Here is a 20,810-nt window from a genome sequence, read left to right as displayed (position 1 = left end):
GTGAGAATTTGGCACCCACAATGACAACTTCTAAGGAACTCGGTCATCAATGCCATGAGAATTCTCCCTCTACTCTTGAAGGATTGACAAAATCAAATGCTATCATCATCACCAAGATTGAAAAAGAAGTTGGTGAGTGGAAGTCTACGGATGAAAATGAACCATACTTAATGCCTAGTGTCGACAAGAATCATGGGCTTATTGGTTTGAAGCATTGGGAAAGCTCTAGTGCCAAGGGCAAGGTTAATGAGAGAGTAAGTGGCAAGCTACCTTGGCCAAGCTTCATATTGAATTGGAACAAACCGTATTCATGCTTATTTGAGGATTGTGCTCAAGCCTTTGACCGGTTATTGAGAGCATTGAGCAACATGGACAACATCAATAATCATGGCAACAAGGAATGAGTTTGGTGGAGTCCTCCCTCAAACCACCATTTGTTAGATATCCTTTCGTTTGACTTTGCATTACATTTACACTTGCATTTAGTTATATACATATATATTTAGCTTGCATTTGTATTATATTTCATATTGCATTTACATTAGTTAGTTCATATAGTATAGTTACATTGTAATATATCTCACATGATTCATGTAGTAAGTTGCATATAGACTAGAATTCATGCATAGTCATTAATGACCAATCCTATTCTTTTCTACACTAGAAATAGTGTTTAAATCGGTTTGGGGAGGTTTGATCATGGGTGACCATAGTTTACTAGAAATCATGCATCATTTAGTGTAATGTAGATTTCATTCATTTGTTATATATGTCATATAAAATTGCATTTAGTTAGAGCATGCATTCATATCATTGCATTTAATCAAAAAATCCAAAAACATGTTTTTCTTTTTCATTCCTACTCCTACATGTACATTGAGGACAATGTCTAAAATAAAGTGGGGGATGGGAATTTATATTCCAAAAATGCATAAAAATTGAAAAATTTCGAAAAATCACAAAAATATGTCTTTTAATTTCAAAAAAACAAAAACCCATAAAAATTTGAAAAATTTTAAAAATCCAAAAACATGTTTATTTCCTTTAGTGTAGTCTTATTTGTATATATTGTGTTTGTTCACCCTTGTTCACATTGATTGACTACGCCATATCCGAAACATGAGGATATTGAAGACCGCATGGTATGATCTTTCCAATCTCCTTTTTCCTCTTTATGTTAATGACTATGTGGCTTTATTTTGATTGATGCGGTATAAACAATGTGAATTTAGGACTTGCATTTAGTTTATATGTCATATTATTTGGTAGAATCATTTCCATTAGGATTTATATATGCTAGTTGCATCATGGCATGTAGTTGCATGTTAGAAAATATTTGCGAAACCGTCTACTTGGGAAGTTTGACAAGTGTATATAGGCCCTAGTAGATGCTTTTTCTTCTTAAGACTTTGCTTGTTAGAATACTTGTAAAACACCCTAGGATATGTCATGCTAGTATCCTTTGACCGATGGATTAAGGCCTAGTCAAGAGTACCTTGTGGTGTGATAACTTCTTGGCTACCGTTTATTCCAAGGTGACCCTTGAAACCATGCAACCATCATTCATCCATGTTCTACCACATTTTGTCATCAAAGGGAATGGGCACAAAAATTGTTCAAAATTTGAGTTCAAGAAATGAATTGAAAAGAAAAAGGTTGCAAATTGCATCAAAAGAAAAGAAAAGAGGAGCAAAAATAGACTCCTAAAGCTTCTAATATAAGGCACCCTCACTACATATGCGGTGACTTTGAAAATGTTCAAAAGAAAATGCAAAAAGTTGAAAAGTTGTCAAGTATTGAATTGCCAAATATCAAAAGAAATGGCAAAAGAAAGTGTTCTCAAATGTTATATGCCACAAGAAATTGGGGGGAAAAACAAAAACAAAAGCAAACTCCCACAATGAAACTCAAATTCTATCGATCCCTTTATCCATCGTATCCATTTTTGTGCATGGTAGAGAGGGGACGACGCTTCTTCTTGTCTAGGCAAGAGGGGGAATTCTGCGATCCTCCAGTGTTTCGAACACCACAGGGAGTCTACTCTTGACAAAAGCATTTAACGATTGAGGACAAAGGTACCCTAGCTTGACACAATTTGTAGGTGATTTATTGGTATCCTTCTAGACTTAGTAGTTTGAAGAAATTGCATCTATGAAGGAGTGTGTACCCTTGAATTACTTCCCTTGTAGATAATTTCTGCCACTTAGATGAGGAAAGTGGATATTCTTTTGTAGATTCATCCATTACTTGATTTTGTGTACTTAATGTTTGGATGTGTCGCCATTTTAGCAAGACCTACCTTGTCTTGCAAGAAGGCATCCTACCTCATGGTTGTCTTGTTGTGAGTTGAAGGGGTGGAGTGAGACCCACTAATTGTCTCATATCGGTTATATTAGTAGGTTAGTTTAAATAACGGTCTAGTTTTTGTCACCTCTTTACTCGGGACGAGTAAAGGTTCGGTTTGGGGATATTTGATGTGAACATTATTTGCGCACATTTAGTCCCCTAATTGAGCCTATTTTGCATACTATTATAGCATTTCATGACCATTTTATCCGTCAATTCCTTCCTATTTCGTTTTCTTATTGCATTGTGCATGTTTTGTAGGAAAGGAGATAATAAGTCGGAAAGTCCCGTCTTTCGTGCATATTTGGAAGCTTATTGATGATATTAGATGGACTAGTATGAAGAGGAGGCAAGAATGATGACCAAGGATGTAGGAATAAAGTGTATATAGAAGGATCAAAGGGTTAAAAGTAAGAATGACGAGAGGGAAAGCATTACAAGAAGAAATTGCTCGAAACCCAAACCAAGAGTTGCTCCTTTTGCTCTGAAAATATGCTAGATGGAACAGCGTCGAAAAAACAAGTGATCTAGGCTTTTGAATCACTCCAATAGGAGTCCGGATGAGGAAATGACGTCCGTTTTACAATCCGAGGTCAAACAAAGAAGCTGTTCGCCAATCCGCGCGTCCCGAGACTGAAGACGCTCGTCCCCTGATGGAATCCGCTCGTCGACCACCCATAAATCCGCTCGTCTTCCCCTCTTTTTGTCCGAGCGGCTTTTCCAGAAGACGCCCGGGCAAAACCACCCAAAGACGCCCGTCTTTCCCTTCTGGACGCCCGTCCAGAAGCTGCCAAATCCGCCCGTCCCGTGCTAAAGCCGCCCGGATTCCCAGACAGTCCCATTTCGTCTTCTTCAAGCTTCAAAGAAGGATGCACATCTTTTTCTAGAGACCGGAGTCTCCTCAACAAGGGACTTAATCGTCATTTAAACCCTTAGTTAACCCTAATTCATGCACCTAATCTCTACTATATATACCCCATTTGTAATAATCAAACTATGAAGTTTCCTTAGATTAAATCAAGTTCTCTTAGATTAGATTAGGAGTAGATTAGAATAGATTACACTTTAATCTTTCCACAAATTACACATTAATCTCACCTTAATTATTGTTCAAGTTTATTATTCAAGTTTATTATTGGGTAATTGAAGACTATTGGGTTATTATTGGAGAATTGACAACCCTTCATCAATCAATCAAGTTTCTTCTATTATTCTTTGCTTTATTATTTGGATCATCTCAAGTTTGGTATAATTCCTTTACCCTTTAATCTTTATTGTTCATTTCTTCATTCTATTATCATGTTTATACTTGTTGTGATGATTGACAGCATTAATGACATGTTTCCCATGATAATGAGTGAGTAGTCTTTTAGCTAGGATTAGTGGGTAATTAGGGGAAACCAACATGGGATTGATTCATGCTTAATCTAATATGTTCACATGATTAAATTGCTTGCTTGTTGTGATGTCAACTTTATGCACATGTTATGTTTGATGAAATGCCAAGCCTATGAATCCTTGCATTTACAACCATCTCTTATCTACTCAACAAGACTTGTAAGATATAAACCAACTCGAGTCTTGTTAAACCATGCATAGAAGTTGAATAGGAGGAAAGTAATTCGAATTGTAGGTGTTGTACAATCTAATCGATTCGGCTCCGGGACCCAACTCTTCCTATGAACCGTAAGACATAAACCAACTCGGTTCCTCCACAACATTAATTGCTTGCAACTTTGTAAACATGTTTGTATGATCAACACCATGAATCCCCTATGACCCCATGACATCCTAGTGCTTTTAGTCAGTTGTTTACATTTCTTAGTTCATTGTTTGCTCTACTTTGTTACTTTCATTAGTTTAGAATACAACTACAAACCCCATCAATTGTGACACTAGCATAAATTGAGATAGATAGACTTAGAACCCAAAGCATACCGTCCCATGGATCGACCTCGACTTTCCGCTAACTAGTTGTTTGATGAGTATTTTAAATGTGTTTGATTGGATGTGACCCGACGACAACACCCCACATCAAAATGGCGCCGTTGCCGGGGATGGTGCTATGTGATTAAGTTCTCACTTGTTTGTCTATTTTGATTTTGCTTTCACCTTGAGGAACTTGTTCCTCAAGGATTGTTATTACCGTTTTTGTGTAGTTTCCATGCTTGTAGTTGTTTCCTTGTCTTAGCTATGATGGCTGAAGACTCGACACATGGAGTATGTGGTGGATCTTTTGAGTATGACTATGGGTATGGGGAGTTTGAGGAGCAAGTCAACACAAACCTACCTTATTATTCATACAATGAAAATCCTAACTACTACCCCAACTTTTTCCACCAAAATCACCACATCCAATATCCACAACAACCACCAACCCAATACCCACTTCATAATGAGTTTCAATTGCCACAATACAACCACTTTCACACCTACCCACAACAAGAAGATGAACCCATTCAAAATGTGATTCTCCAAATGATGGGAGATCAACAAAACTTCTTCAAACAAATGCTAGAGGAGAGCCAAAAGAGGGATAATGTTCTTCAAGGCATTGTCACCAAAGGTGAAGAGTTGGAGATTCAAATTGCCCAAATGAAAGAATCCCAAGAAAATACCCCCCCTCATTCTTTGGACATTGAGCATGAATGTGAATTTGAAGTAGTAACTTTTGACATGATAAATGAAGAATGGGAAGAGCCAATCTCTGTGAGCTCTTGTGAGTATGAAAGCGTTGTGTTCGATGAGGAAGACATGAGGTTGAGTAAGCCAAATACTCTTAGCCTTTGTGAGTATGAGGGTGTGTCATTTGATGCGAACATTGAGGTATTGGAGAAAGAGTTAGTGAAGAAGAGTGAAGCCCCCATTCATGATTCGTATAAAGATAGCAACGATGATGACGAGCCTAAGAGATGGACTTGTAATATCACCTTGCTTGAGGAGCCTATCCTTGAGACATTTGAGATATCCTATCATGAAGGTGAATGTCCTTTCCCTATCTCCCATGAAGACTACTTGACACCTACCATGGAGCCAATGATTGTTGAAGAGGATATGGTGGACCTTTTTCAAAAGGTCAAAGCATCATACAAAAGCTACTTGGTCGAAAAGCTCAAAGAGAAACTTGCTCGTGAAGCTACTTGTGGGAATTTGGCACCCACAATGACAACTTCTAAGGAACTCGGTCATCAATGCCATGAGAATTCTCCCTCTACTCTTGAAGGATTGAAAAAATCAAATGCTATCATCATCACCAAGATTGAAAAAGAAGTTGGTGAGTGGAAGTCTACGGATGAAAATGAACCATACTTCATGCCTAGTGTCGACAAGAATCATGGGCTTATTGGTTTGAAGCATTGGGAAAGCTCTAGTGCCAAGGGCAAGGTGAATGAGAGCGTAAGTGGCAAGCTACCTTGGCCAAGCTTCATATTGAATTGGAACAAACCGTATTCATGCTTATTTGAGGATTGTGCTCAAGCCTTTGACCGGTTATTGAGAGCATTGAGCAACATGTACAACATCAATAATCATGGCAACAAGGAATGAGTTTGGTGGAGTCCTCCCTCAAACCACCATTTGTAAGATATCCTTTCCTTTGACTTTGCATTACATTTACACTTGCATTTAGTTATATACATATATATTTAGCTTGCATTTGTATTATATTTCATATTGCATTTACATTAGTTAGTTCATATAGTATAGTTACATTGTAATATATCTCACATGATTCATGTAGTTAGTTGCATATAGACTAGAATTCATGCATAGTCATTAATGACCAATCCTATTCTTTTCTACACTAGAAATAGTGTTTAAATCGGTTTGGGGAGGTTTGATCATGGGTGACCATAGTTTACTAGAAATCATGCATCATTTAGTGTAATGTAGATTGCATTCATTTGTTATATATGTCATATAGAATTGCATTTAGTTAGAGCATGCATTCATATCATTGCATTTAATCAAAAAAATCCAAAAACATGTTTTTCTTTTTCATTCCTACTCCTACATGTACATTGACGACAATGTCCAAAATAAAGTGGGGGATGGGAATTTATATTCCAAAAATGCATAAAAATTGAAAAATTTCGAAAAATCACAAAAATATGTCTTTTAATTTCATAAAAACAAAAACCCATAAAAATTTGAAAAATTTCAAAATCCAAAAACATGTTCATTTCCTTTAGTGTAGTCTTATTTGTATATATTGTGTTTTTCACCCTTGTTCACATTGATTGACTACGCCACATCCGAGACATGAGGATATTGAAGACCGCATGGTATGATCTTTCCAATCTCCTTTTTCCTCTTTATGTTAATGACTATGTGGCTTTATTTTAATTGATGCGGTATAAACAATGTGAATTTAGGACTTGCATTTAGTTTATATGTCATATTATTTGGTAGAATCATTTGCATTAGGATGTATATATGCTAGTTGCATAATGTCATGTAGTTGCATGTTAGAAAAATTTTGCGAAACCGTCTACTTGGGAAGTTTGACAAGTGTATATAGGCCCTAGTAGATGATTTTTCTTCTTAAGACTTTGCTTGTTAGAATACTTGTAAAACACCCTTCGATGTGTCATGCTAGTATCCTTTGACCCATGGATTAAGGCCTAGTCAAGAGTACCTTGTGGTGTGATAACTCCTTGGCTACCGTTTATTCCAAGGTGACCATTGAAACCATGCAACCATCATTGATCCATGTTCTACCACATTTTGTCATCAAAGGGAATGGGCACAAAAATTGTTCAAAATTTGAGTTCAAGAAATGAAATGAAAAGAAAAAGGTTGCAAATTGCATCAAAAGAAAAGAAAAGAGGAGCAAAAATAGACTCCTAAAGCTTCAAATATAAGGCACCCTCACTACATATGGGGTGACTTTGAAAATTTTCAAAAGAAAATGCAAAAAGTTGAAAAGTTGTCAAGTATTGAATTGCCAAACATCAAAAGAAATGGCAAAAGAAAGTGTTCTCAAATGTTATATGCTACAAGAAATTGGGGGGAAAAACAAAAACAAAAGCAAACTCCCAAAATGAAACTCAAATTCTATCGATCCCTTTATCCATCGTATCCATTTTTGTGCATGGTAGAGAGGGGACGACCTTTCTTCTTGTCTAGGCAAGAGGGGGAATTCCGCGATCCTCCAGTGTTTCTAACACCATAGGGAGTCTACTCTTGACAAAAGTATTTAACGATTGAGGACAAAGGTAACCTAGCTTGACACAATTTGGAGGTGATTTATTGTTATCCTTCTAGGCTTAGTAGTTTGAAGAAATTGCATCTATGAAGGAGTGTGTACCCTTGAATTACTTCCCTTGTAGATAATTTCCGCCACTTAGATGAGGAAAGTGGCTATTCTTTTGTAGATGCATCCATTACTTGATTTTGTGTGCTTAATGTTTGGATGTGTCGCCATTTTGGCAAAACCCACCTTGCCTTGCAAGAAGGCATCCTACCTCATGGTTGTCTTGTTGTGAATTGAAGAGGCGGAGTGAGACCCGCTAATTATCTCATATCGGTTATATTAGTAGGTTAGTTTAAATAAAGGTTTAGTTTTTGTCACCTCTTTACTCGGGACGAGTAAAGGTTCGGTTTGGGGATATTTGATGTGAACATTATTTGCGCACATTTAGTCCCCTAATTGAGCCTATTTTGCATACTATTATAGCATTTCATGACCATTTTATCCGTCAATTCCTTCCTATTTCGTTTTCCTATTGCATTGTGCATGTTTTGTAGGAAAGGAGATAATAAGTCGGAAATTCCCGTCTTTCGTGCATATTTGGAAGCTTATTGATGATATTAGATGGACTAGTATGAAGAGGAGGCAAGAATGATGACCAAGGATGTAGGAATAAAGTGTATATAGAAGGATCAAAGGGTTAAAAGTAAGAATGGCGAGAGGGAAGACATTACAAGAAGAAATTGCTCCTTTGGCTCTGGAAATATACTAGATGGAACGGCGTCGAAAAAACAAGTGATCTAGGCTTTTGAATCACTCCAATAGGAGTCCGGATGAGGAAATGACGTCCGTTTTACAATCCGAGGTCAAACAAAAAAGCTGTTCGCCAATCCGCGCGTACCGAGACTGAAGACGCTCGTCCCCTGAAGGAATCCGCTCGTCCACCCCTTAAATCTGCTCGGCTTCCCCTCTTTTTGTCCGAGCGGCTTCTCCAGAAGACGCCTGGGCAAAACCACCCAAAGACGCCCGTCTTTCCCTTCTGGACGCCCGTCCAGAAGCTGCCAAATCCGCCCGTCCCGTGCTAAAGACGCCCGGATTCCCAGACAGTCCCATTTCGTCTTCTTCAAGCTTCAAAGAAGGATGTACATCTTTTTCTAGAGACCGGAGTCTCCCTAAAGAGACCGGAGTCTCCTCAACAAGGGACTTAGTCGTCATTTAAACCCTTAGTTAACCCTAATTCATGCACCTAATCTCTACTATGTATACCCCATTTGTAATAATCAAACTATGTAGTTTCCTTAGATTAAATCAAGTTCTCTTAGATTAGATTAGGAGTAGATTAGAATAGATTACTCTTTAATCTTTTCACAAATTACACATTAATCTCTCCTTAATTATTGTTCAAGTTTATTATTCAAGTTTATTATTGGGTAATTGAAGACTATTGGGTTATTATTGGAGAATTGACAACCCTTCATCAATCAATCAAGTTTCTTCTTTTATTCTTTGCTTTATTATTTGGATCATCTCAAGTTTGGTATAATTCCTTTACCCTTTAATCTTTATTGTTCATTTCTTCATTCTATTATCATGTTTATACTTGTTGTGATGATTGACAGCATTAATGACACGTTTCCCATGATAATGAGTGAGTAGTCTTTTAGCTAGGATTAGTGGGTAATTAGGGGAAACCAACATGGGATTGATTCATGCTTAATCTAATATGTTCACATGATTAAATTGCTTGCTTGATGTGATGTCAACTTTATGCACATGTTATGTTTGATGAAATGCCAAGCCTGGGCGTAGCATTTTGTGACTGGGCGTAGCATTTTTGAAAATATTATGCTCACCCAATATTTGATTAAAGGGTATGGACAGAAGGGTATCTCTCCAAGGTGCCTAATTAAGGTTGACATTAAGAAGGCCTTTGACTCCCTTCAGTGGGATTTCATTAGGAAAATGCTGCAAATCTTCAATTTTCCATTACAATTTCAAACTTGGGTCATGGGCTGCATTACTTCTACATGGTTTAGTTTGAAGCTAAATGGTGATCATGTGGGATTTTTTAAAGGAGAAAGTGGTCTTAGGCAAAGGGACCCCCTTTCCCCTTTTCTATTTGTTATGAGAATGGAGGTTTTGTCACGCATTTTAAGAGTCATTCATCAGAAGCACCAGGTTACTTACCATCCAAAGTGTGGAAAACTGGGTTTGAATCATTTGATTTTTGCAGATGACCTAATGTTATTGGTTAGAGGTGATATTCTTTCTGTTCTTGCTGTAACTGAGTCTTTGAACTCTTTTGCACAAATGTCTGGTTTACATGCCAATCCTGAGAAAACCAGCATCTATATGGGAGGGATTAACCCTGGTATTAAGCAAGCCATCCTTACTAGCACTGGATACACTGAAGGAGAATTCCCCTTTAGATATTTGGGTGTCCCATTAAATGAAGGCAAGCTCAACAAAGCAATGTTTGCTGACCTCCTCACTAAAGTTCAGAAGGCTTTGCATCATTGGTCTAACTATAAACTGTCCTATGCTGCGAAGATAAGCCTACTCAATTCTGTAATCCTTGGGCTTGAACAGTTCTAGTGCTCTACTCTTTTGATTCCTAAAGGAGTGATCAAACTCATTACTACATATTGCAGAAATTTCCTATGGAATGCTGAAGAGGGGCATAGGAAACTTATTCTTAAAAGTTGGACATCTTGCTGCAACCCTTATCAGGAAGGGGGATTTAATATCAAAGAAGTATTAGCTTGGAATAAATGCCTTATTTGTAAATGAATTTGGCATATTGTGCAGTACTCTGACAGTTCTTGGGTTACCTGGAATTTCACTTATAACATAAAATCTGGGGATTTTTGGACTATGGAACCTAAGAGCTACCATTCAGAAAGTTGGCGTTGCATTCTTAAAGTCAGAAATAATTTATTGGAAATTGCAGGAGGGATTCCTGAGGCTATTGCTGTCCTTAAAGATTGTATGCAGCAGAATAAGCTCAAACTCCATCTGCTGTATGATAAATTCAGATGCAAAGGGAGGGTTGTTAGCTGGGCAAGGATAGTCTGGACTCGTGCTGTACTCCCTAAACATAGTGTTTTTACTATGCTTGCTATGCAACAGAGACTTGCTACTGTGGATCAGCTTCAGAGGAGACATATAATGCTTGTGAACCGCTGTGTTTTATGCAAGGAACAGTGTGAGACTCATCAGCATTTGTTCTTCAAGTGTAGGTTTTCTGCCTCAGTTTGGCAGGGTATACTAGCATGGATGAATGTAACAGGTAGAACAATGAATCTCAAAAAGGAATTGCATTGGATTGTTGCTAGGAGGCAAAGTAGGCATTGGAAGGCCAAATGGTTTGTCAGCTACCTCAGTGCGGTGGTATACAGTCTCTGGGAAGAGAGAAATTTGCGAATTCTCCAGGGGTTGGAGCATGATAGTGCTTATGTTATTAGAAAAGTCCAGTATGTAGTGAAAATCAGGTTATTGTTTGTCACTCATTCATCATTGGATGATGACATAGTTGAGTCTATCAATGTATGAGTAGTCTAAGTTTATTGGTTATACTTTTGTAAGATTTGCCTTTTATTCCCTATATGGATGATTATACGGCATGCTTTTCTTGCAAAAAAAGGAAAAGAAATGCCAAGCCTATGAATCCTTGCATTTACAACCATCTCTTATCTACTCAATAAGACTTATAAGATATAAACCAACTCGAGTCTTGTTAGACCATGCTTAGAAGTTGAATAGGAGGAAAGTAAGTCGACTTGTAGGTGTTGTACAATTTAATCGATTCGGCTCCGGGACCCAAATCTTCCTATGAACCGTAAGACATAAACGAACTCGGTTCCTCCACAACATTAATTGCTTGCAACTTTGTAAACATGTTTGTATGATCAACACCATGAATCCCCTATGACCCCATGACATCCTAGTGCTTTTAGTCAGTTGTTTACATTTCTTAGTTCATTGTTTGCTCTACTTTGTTACTTTCATTAGTTTAGAATAAAACTACAAACCCCATCAATTATGACACTAGCATAAATTGAGATAGATAGACTTAGAACCCAAAGCACACCGTCTCATGGATCGACCTCGACTTACCGCTAACTAGTTGTTTGTTGAGTATTATAAGTGTGTTTGATTGGATGTGACCCGACGACAACACCCCACATCAGACGTGAGGCGGCTCAAGGGATCTGAGCCAAGGACCTGTCGTCGGGAACATTTTAGAGTCTGTCGACTATCGGGGAGGGTCGTTTAAAGTCCATTAGACTACGTAAGGAAGCTTGCCAGCCATAAGAAGAGATCATACCTAAGACTTCTTTCTTTGAGGGGAAATAAAACGTAATATTGAAGGACAATAGGATGTCGGTAGAAACTGTTGGGTGGAAATCGGTTGCGTCGGTCTCATCGAACTCCAGCAAAACTTGAGGTCGAATCTGCTTGCGTCGGTCTCAAGCGAACTCCATGTCTCGAGAAGAACAATCGGCTGTCATGAACTCTCGCTAGGAAAATAATTGAGGCGTGTCGAAACACCGTCAGAGAAAATCCGCTCGTTGTTGCAAGCGAAGTCTTGATAAAGTACTGTGACAATTCACAGTCTACTCGGAAGTACGGGTCCGGACGAGGAATAAATATAAAACGGACCAAATATACGATGTATGGTGTTGAAGAAGAGGCGCACCAAAGATGGGCCCACAAATAACGAAGTTATAACGAATTTTTGAAAATCGAATCGGAGGGAAGCCGAGGAAGAGGCGTAGTAAGAGCTGCGACTCTTGGAAGAGGTGCAGCACCTGCTGCGTCTTTTCCTGGGTTCGTCCCTGTCTGAGTAAAAACTGGACAGAACCCGTGTTTATTCATTATAACAAAACACAAAATTCTCTAAAATTCTCTCAAATTCCGTCGATATTCCACCAAAATTTGATCAAAAGCTTGCATTAATTATGTCTAATCGAGGTATGTGTCCTATTCTTGCATTAACATCCGTATTTTGCTTGATTTGAGTCGAGAAAATTAGGGTTTTTAACCCAAATAACTCGAAAATTTGGGGCTTTTCCCCCAAATGAATTTGCCTTTTGAAATTGACATTATAAATGGATGATTGGTAATGTTAGGAACATAACCATGCGTTCTTTTTGAATTTTCATTGAGTATTGAGCATTTGAGTAGAATTGTGACGGTTTCACAACTGTGTCGTAAATTGCTTCGAAAATGGCCTTAGGGTTGCCGATTTGCGATGAAACTTGATATTTGGAATCCTTGTGTGATGGGTAAACTTCCTACCATCCCCGATTTTTGATTTGCAACAGCTTTTTCAGGACACTTTTCTAAGGCATAATCGCCGTTATACCGAAACGCTGCCAAAACTTCAACTTAAAGCGATGACTAGGCTCGAATTTAGACTTGCCTTGACCCATTTTACCACATGAGCGGTCGGGGTTCGAAATAAATGGCCAAAGATGGCGAGAAAAGGGCTATTTTCGGAGCTCAAAAGCTTGAAAACACTTTGACTGAGGCTCGCCGTCACTTGACGCGGCCTAATTCACTCTAATTTTGCAGGTGACGAGGCTTCTACGTCGGGAAGGGCTCCCATGGACGTGGATACTGACTTCGACCCGCCTCTTACTTTCGAGGAGATGCTAGAGGCGTTGTTTGCTGAGGAGGAGGCTGTTGAAGAGGAGGCTCTGAGGCGGGCCAACATCGGACGAGGCGGCCATCAGCTAGCCAGGGCACCCCAGTGGGCTGAGAAATGGGATGATCGACATGTCATCTGGGCAGTGGAGAGTCACCTGTCCTATAGGACGGTGAAGAGCTTGATAAATTTTTAAGCTTATTATTCTCTCAACATCTTTCTTTACTTATTCATTTGCCGTTTCATTTCTCTTTCACTTCGGGCTAAAGATAGCTTTTGCGTCAAATCGATATAGGAGGCTGGGAAAATCAGGTCCTTTTCTGGCTACACGACGATGATGGAGGCTTACGGGAGACTGTCGGAGGAGGAGCAGGCCATCATCGAGCTTGGAGCTTTCGGAGCCCTGGTGCGAGCGTGGAGGGAGATCAAGGAAAGGAAGCTTCGGGCTAACCTGTGCCTGATTCGAGCCTTCCTTGATTGGTACTGGGATACAACCTCGACCTTTTACATGCCTTTTGGCGAGGTTGGGGTCACGTTGGAGGATTACGGCATGATTTCTGGTCTATCGTGTGGAGCGGAGGCTTTGGTATGGCCGTCGACGGCCATGAGGGTGGACTCGGCCGAGGCTAGGAGGCTGATCGGCTGGAACCTAGCAGCGAGTGTTGCTACGGTTCCGGGGTTAGTGCCGATCTCCTACGTCAGGGATTACTTTGCTGGTAAGATCCCGACGGTAGTGACGATGGATGGGAGGGAGGAGGCTCCTCCTCCTTGCACGGCGGAGCAGATAGCTCACATGTGGCTCTGGTGGTTCTTGTTTTCACTCTATCTTGGACTCAAGGGGGAGAGGCTGTCGATGAAGCTTCTTCCCTTCCTTTTTGACTTGAGTGACCTAGCTTGTTGGGACTGGGTCACTCATGGCTTTGTGGTCCTCACTCGCTACATGAGGGCCATGGTTCGTCCTGAGCTGCTGGAGAAGGGGACTTGTCCTGCTACTGTCAGCCCTGGACTGTTGTTGGTGGTATGAACCTTCATTTTGTGTCATGAAAGATCATTTATTCTTGTTATCGAATAGCGAAAGATCGTCATTGATCATCTTGTTTTGCAGGCGTGGGTGTACTCCTACTTTCCGGGCTTTGCGCCCAAGAGGACGGAGCCTGGGTCGTGTGCCTATCCCGTCGTGAGAGATTGGGTGATGTGTCGTAGGAAGAGCCAGCGCTCTTCTTACGATGTCTGTCGACGGGGCGTGGATGCCCTGAAGCTGAGTGACGTGATTACTTCTTAATCACTTTCCTTCACTTGCTTATTCATTACTCTTTAGAAACGATCATAGGAATGACCTCTTGTTTGCTTGTCTTAGTGGGTGCCCAGGCCTTGGGCGGACTACCTTGACGCCCCTCCTTTCGTGGCTGAGGTCCTTCCACCTAGGAGCTCGAGTCGGTTGCTGTTGAGGACGTCGATGGGTCCAGTGTGGTATTTGGACGAGCGCTTGACTCGTCAGTGCTCTCGTGATGCTTTCACGGTTCCCATCGATCCACCTCGGACGATGTTTAGGGAGCCTTCTAACGCTGAGAGGGAGGCTGACTTAGCAGACGTCGGTGGCGACGCTCTTCTTCTTCCTGGCGAGGATTACTCTACGATCATTCGCCGGAGGCTGGCCTACTAGCCGATCATGGTAAGTGCTTCATTTTCCTTATTTGAGTTGACTTGATAAAATGATGAATGATCATCAAATAAAGACTTCATTTGAATTTTGCAGGAGGTTAAGGAGGCGGGCGTCGAGCCCCCAGCGTATCCCGAGACCATCGAGTACACTGATGCGGCGGGTATGACGACGATCTCCGAGCTTCGCGACTATGACGAGGCGGTGACAGATGCTGGCCTAGAGGAGTGGCAGCACGTTGTCCGGAGGGTAAGTTCTCGATTCGGTTGGCTTTTGCTGTTGTATAAGAATACACTTGTCCATTTTATTGAAAAATCTTTTTTATTGAAATGCAGGTCGCGCCGTCTCGGCACGTGACTTTGTGGAGGGTAGCCAACCGGCTACGGGCTACTGCCATCGAGGCACTTGCTGGCGGTCGAGGACGACAGAAATCAACCTTACATTTACTTCATTTTGATTTTTTGCAATTTCTTGTATTCGAAACGATTGAAATGAGGCATTTCTTTGTCATTTGCAGAGGGAGCGCGACCTGGAGCGTGAGCTTGCGCAGAGACGGCTCGCCTATTGAGGGAGTTGGAGGTCCGAGACGCCGAGATCGCTGCTCTTGAGGCCAGGGTCACTGTGTGACACCCCGGCAATAAAGCGGAAAATATAACTAATAAAATGCGGAAATTTAGGGAGTTTTTGAAACTTTTAAAATTTAAAGCGCGGGTTCACCAAAATCTAAAACATAAATAAAGAGTGCAGAAATAAAGATTTTAAATTATACAAACGTGATAGTCGAGGTGAGGGAAAATATATCCCTCGAATGACAATACAATAAGAGGTAGGTCTAAACAATCCTAATAAACCAACTACTAGGCCGAAGTGCTCGCTGGCTCACACATGTCTTCACCCCATGAACGCATCACTAATACTTGTCATTCATGTAAACATGAACGCCACAGTCAGTGGGGAGTAACTCAAGGTTCTCCCAGCCACAAAATGTCGAAACGAACATAACAAAGAACTAAAACAGGTGAATCATGTAAGACTCTTACAACAATATGGATATCAAGTTTATGTCTACACATGGTAATTAAATGAGATGGAACAGGATAGATCAACATTAGCATGTTAACGGTTAAACTATTCATGTGAGACAATTAAATAATATGAAAGACAAGAATACGGTCATTTATACAAGGGCACGCATTTCAAGGAAATACAACATAGATATGAGATTAGAATCCGAATCATGTGAAGCAATTAAGTAAGAGATCAACCAATGCAAATTACAAGGATAGAAACTGTAGCCATTACTTGAAAAACCACTTAGCAAACAATTCACGGGACGTGGCCACTAATGTCACATACATACTTATGGCTTGCATCTCACAATAAGAACGGATTGGAACATTAATCCCGACGATCATATCGCAACTAGAGGGCTTATAGCTCACCCCTAGTATCCGATAGGACCAAGACAAACAACAGGCAAATACCAATATCTATAACTAAGCAAGACCTTTACTACTCATATATCAATATATAATTCCCCTGGTAGGACGACAATGGTACTCCCAAGACTCAGTCCTAGTCTAAATCTGGCCAGACTCTCGAGGCAGAACGGTCCCCGATTCGACATGCGGCAGAACAGTCCGCATCCAAGACTCGATCGACATAACGGAAGTCGAGAACCCACAATCGGCAGAACAGTCCGAAAGAGGCGGAAAATATGAGCTAAACCCACAGTCGGCAGAACAGTCCGAAAGAGGCGTAAAGACAAGTCAAGCAAAATGTATAGCATAAAGGCATTGTCACCAGAATACGATATGAGGTAACCCGCAATTGGCAGAACAGTCCGAAAGGGGCGGGAAGAACATAAATCAACCAACTCCCGGCAGAACGGCACAAGAGCGGCGTAAACCAATACTTGGCAGAACGGCACAATTAAGGCGTAAAGATATATCATAAGGTTACGACTCGACCAAGCGATACGAATCAACTTGGACAAAGACTACTACATATAATGAACTGATGATAATCCAAGTAAGACATTTCCTGCTAAATTATATTCATGCACATGAATGAGTAACCCATCTCTTCAATATTTGTCACTTGAATAAAAATGTAAATAAACGGAAATGAACCATTTATAATGAGCAAAGCAAGAAGTTAATTATAAATTGCTCAAATGTAAGATAGACAATTCACTACTTACAAAGCATATGTGATTGAATTAGATGCGTATTATAATGAAAGCAATACATTATATATATGAATGAGATGATCAAATAATGAATTCTATAATTATAATTCATGTGAGAAAAATATATAGATAAACTATATTTAACGGATTACGTTATATAAAACATGAGACGGAATTTAAACATTTCAATCAACCCGAAATTGGCACCAAAAGTACCCATAATGAGTGTGGCCCAATAACATAAGATGTAGACAAGCCCAATCTAATAAACATTTCAAATCTATTTCATAAAACCTAACAAGTCCAAAGGATAGGGTATGGCAAACCCAAATGGTAGAACATGTCAAGCCCAAGTGAGTCATACCCAACACCTAAGAGAACAAGAGAAACAAGGAAGAAAGAAAGGAGGGACGGTGCAACTAGGCTAAGCAAACAAGAGCATCACCGAGTACGACCACGGCCAGCCTACGAAGACCTCACAAACACTTGGTCACGGCTGCTCAGCAGCCCGAGAAACGTTCACTAAGAACCGTGCTAACACGGTGTACAACTAGGCATTTAACACGAGAAGTTCGAGTATAAACAAGATGGAATTTGACACATATAAAGCAAGCTTAAATCGGTCCCGAAAGACCACAAAAATTCGCTCCAAAACAGAGTTCAAATAACCCTGACATACGCCCTATTCCCGTCCCAAAACTGTCCCCATAACATCATAATCTCATGCCAAAAACAGAGCCCAACTCAGCTCTGTCACGGCTCCCAAAGTCGAGTTCAAAACAGTCCACACGTGTCAAAATAAGACGGGAGTGTAAGCAAGGTTGAGACGGACATATTTGACTTCAGCTGCAACTAAAGGCTCGAACTTTACAGCGAAAGAGTAAGAAAACCGAGTCACTAAATACGAGTTCTTAAACATTCCCAAGACGGAACCAAAGCACAGCTACTACAAGATTCAAAATCCCGAAAACAACTCACTCCACTCGTTCTAGAGCAGAGATCAAACACGCACCCAAACCGTATCATATCTTCACTCAACAGTCACCATTACCCCATCTAATTGACCACTATTACGACGGTCCCCAAAACAGAGGACAACCATCCCAAAATCGCCGTTACCAACAACAATATGAGACGGAACTTAACAAATGAAGGAGAAAGGACGCAAGAACCGAACTTTACCGAATAAAAGCACATAAAACGACCCATAAGACGAAAGTTCAACATTTTGTCGAGTAACCTATCACCCTTACCTTTTTGCCCTTCAAATCTCCGTGGAAAACGTCAAAAGAGTACGAGCCTCCCTGCGGGTCTTCGGTTTCTTCAACTAGAAGGAGGAAAACGAAATAAAGGAGCTAAAAATCGGAACTTTTATGAGGCGGGTCAAACTGAAATCACCACAAAATCATAGCTTTCTTACCTAGAAAGATGAAGGAGGAAGTAAGGAGGAGAATGGTACAAAAATTAAGGGGAATGGTGAAGAAATGAGCCCGAAATCTGGGTTTGAAAGTGCGTAAAAATGGCGGTATAGAGCTCTGTTGTTCGCTGGTGTTTGTTGTGTTTTGAAAATGAGAAAAGACGAAAGGAAGAAAGAGGATGGCAGGTGGGGTTTCACGGGATGCACAATAATAATAATAATAATAATAATAATAATAATAATAATAATAATAATAATAATAATAATAATAATAATAATAATAATAATAATAATAATAATAATAATAATAATAATAATAATAATAATAATAATATATAATAGAGATATTTTAAAAGTAGAGGGTAGGATGTTAGGTGGGTGTGATGTGTTGTCATTATAGGATAGGTCGAGAAAGGTTAGTCTCACAAGTGGAAATGTGACGGTCTATTGCTAGACGAAATTTAAGACGCGAATTATTATTATTACAGTCATTATTATTATCCGACCAAAAATACGTATACATATATTCTTATATAAATTATGCCTTAAAAATATAATTTAATAATACGTATTTTTATAAAAATGAGCTTTTATATATTACTTTTATAAAAATCGTGTTTGACATAAAATTAATTAAATTGAATAATTCAAAAATATAAAATAATGTAATCAAACGGTTTAATAAATTTTAAATGTCAGAATGAGAAATTCGCGGGTGTTACACACTGAGTGGGATGACCAGGAGTAGTTTGTCTCTGTTTTTGTTGCTTCGGTTGCTTGTACCGCACACATTTTGTACACTTTTAGGACTTCATTTTTGACTTAGGACTTGTTTTGGGGCAAGAGCCCCCTTGTTTGGTGTACATACAACATTTTGATTGTATACATGACGGCTGAGTGCCTTTTCTGTTGGGTTGTCTTGTTTGTTCCTGCAGGTTAGGTTTGAACAGGTTTGGTAGATGACGGTTTACGCCGTCATGCTGCCGAAATTTACATAGAAATCGCACATAAAACACATATTGCACATATGGCCTAAACTAGCGCAAAACAAAGAAAAGACCTAAAAAATGCGGAAAAACTGCCCAGAAATGAGCGCAAAAATTGCCAAAAATGACTGGATGGTAGGGAAGGCTACCCCCTAAAAAGAAGAAAAAAAAAGAAACGTATAAGTTTGAAATGAAATGTGAAACGGGAGTGAAATGATTCCCCCAAAAAAAATAAAATAAAATGAAATGGGTAAGTGTGCTTATTTGCCGAAAATGACGATTTCGCCTCGAAAAGCGTGCCCGAAAAATTAGGAAACAAAATATATGGTAATTTGCGGAATTACCAAAACAATAACCTATACGAATAGGAAATTATATCAAGAGGAATTAGGAAAGATCCAACGCGGAAAAAAGTCACAGAAACCCTCTGTGGAAGAGGCGCAGCACGAGCTGCGACCCTTAGAAGAGGCGCAGCATGTGCTGCGCCATTTCCTCAGTTTGCCAGTTCTGACGGATTTTAGGAAACAACTTTTAGTATAAATATACACGTCGAGGGAGCTTTTATTCACATAATTCTTCCGTCCTCCTTTCGTCTATAATATAAAATTCTCCTATTATATATAGAAAAAATTTACAAATCATGGATGCCTTGGAAAACCATCTCAAATAATGGACAAACGAATTTACAAATGTCGAGAAGCATGATATGGGTGCTTTCAATTTGGGGTCAATCTTGAGTTTGAAACTTGTGAAGGTTGTTAAACCGTTCTTGGATGCTTGCCTCGAATATTGGGACCATAATTTCCATGTTTTTGCCTTCCCTAGAGGTGATATCTGTCCTTTTCCTGAGGAGATGGCTGCAATTGGAGGATGGGATCCGGAATATATGCCTGCCATACCCTCTAGCTCTCAAGAATACAAAAAAAAGTTTAGAGATTTGCTTGGACTGACTAGAGCCGAGGTTGACCGTCTTGTGACCTCAAAAGGAGTCCGTATGCTTGACTTTATCGATCGATTTATAAGTAGGGAAGACCCTTCGATTTCTTACACGGCGAGGCGTAGGGCATTCGGATTTTGTCTATTGCATAGTTATGTCCTCCAGAGGCATGTTGATAAAGAAATGAGAGGAGATCCTCGTTATTTGAGCTTGGTTGAGCAAATAGAGCTGCGCAGGAGCCCAGCTTGTCTGTTCCTAGGAGAGATCATTTTGGGGCTGGATAACAGGAAAGCCAACCGCGATCTTCCTTATTTGGGAAGTCCTATCATTTTGCAGGTAAGAACACGACCTTTTTTTTCTTTTTTTTTCTTCTCTTTTTTTCTTTTTTTCGTTTTTTTTTTCTTTTCGTTTTCGTTTTTCATTTTCGTTTTT

At 39.7% G+C, this 20,810-nt stretch overlaps 1 protein-coding gene across 1 annotated transcript; it reads left to right on the top strand.

The window, feature by feature from the left end:
* The first annotated feature begins 9,667 nt into the window (after positions 1–9,667).
* Positions 9,668–11,089, top strand: LOC141590336 (uncharacterized). The gene is made up of 2 exons (XM_074410933.1): positions 9,668–10,105; positions 10,346–11,089. The coding sequence occupies exons 1-2, from the start codon at positions 9,668–9,670 to the stop codon at positions 11,087–11,089; spliced, it is 1,182 nt and encodes a 393-aa protein (XP_074267034.1).
* Positions 11,090–20,810: the final 9,721 nt, after the last annotated feature.

Source organism: Silene latifolia, chromosome 7, assembly GCF_048544455.1.
Source record: "Silene latifolia isolate original U9 population chromosome 7, ASM4854445v1, whole genome shotgun sequence".
NCBI classification, from domain to species: Eukaryota; Viridiplantae; Streptophyta; class Magnoliopsida; order Caryophyllales; family Caryophyllaceae; genus Silene; species Silene latifolia.
Note: the sequence above shows the minus strand (reverse complement) of the source record. Positions and strands in the feature narration are given on the sequence as shown.

Coding starts and splice junctions, on each gene's coding strand:
- LOC141590336 (XM_074410933.1), top strand. CDS start 9,668: ATGGAGGTTTTGTCACGCATTTTAAGAGTCATTCATCAGAAGCACCAG. Junction 10,106..10,345: donor AGATAAGCCTACTCAATTCT/GTAATCCTTGGG, acceptor CATATTGTGCAG/TACTCTGACAGTTCTTGGGT.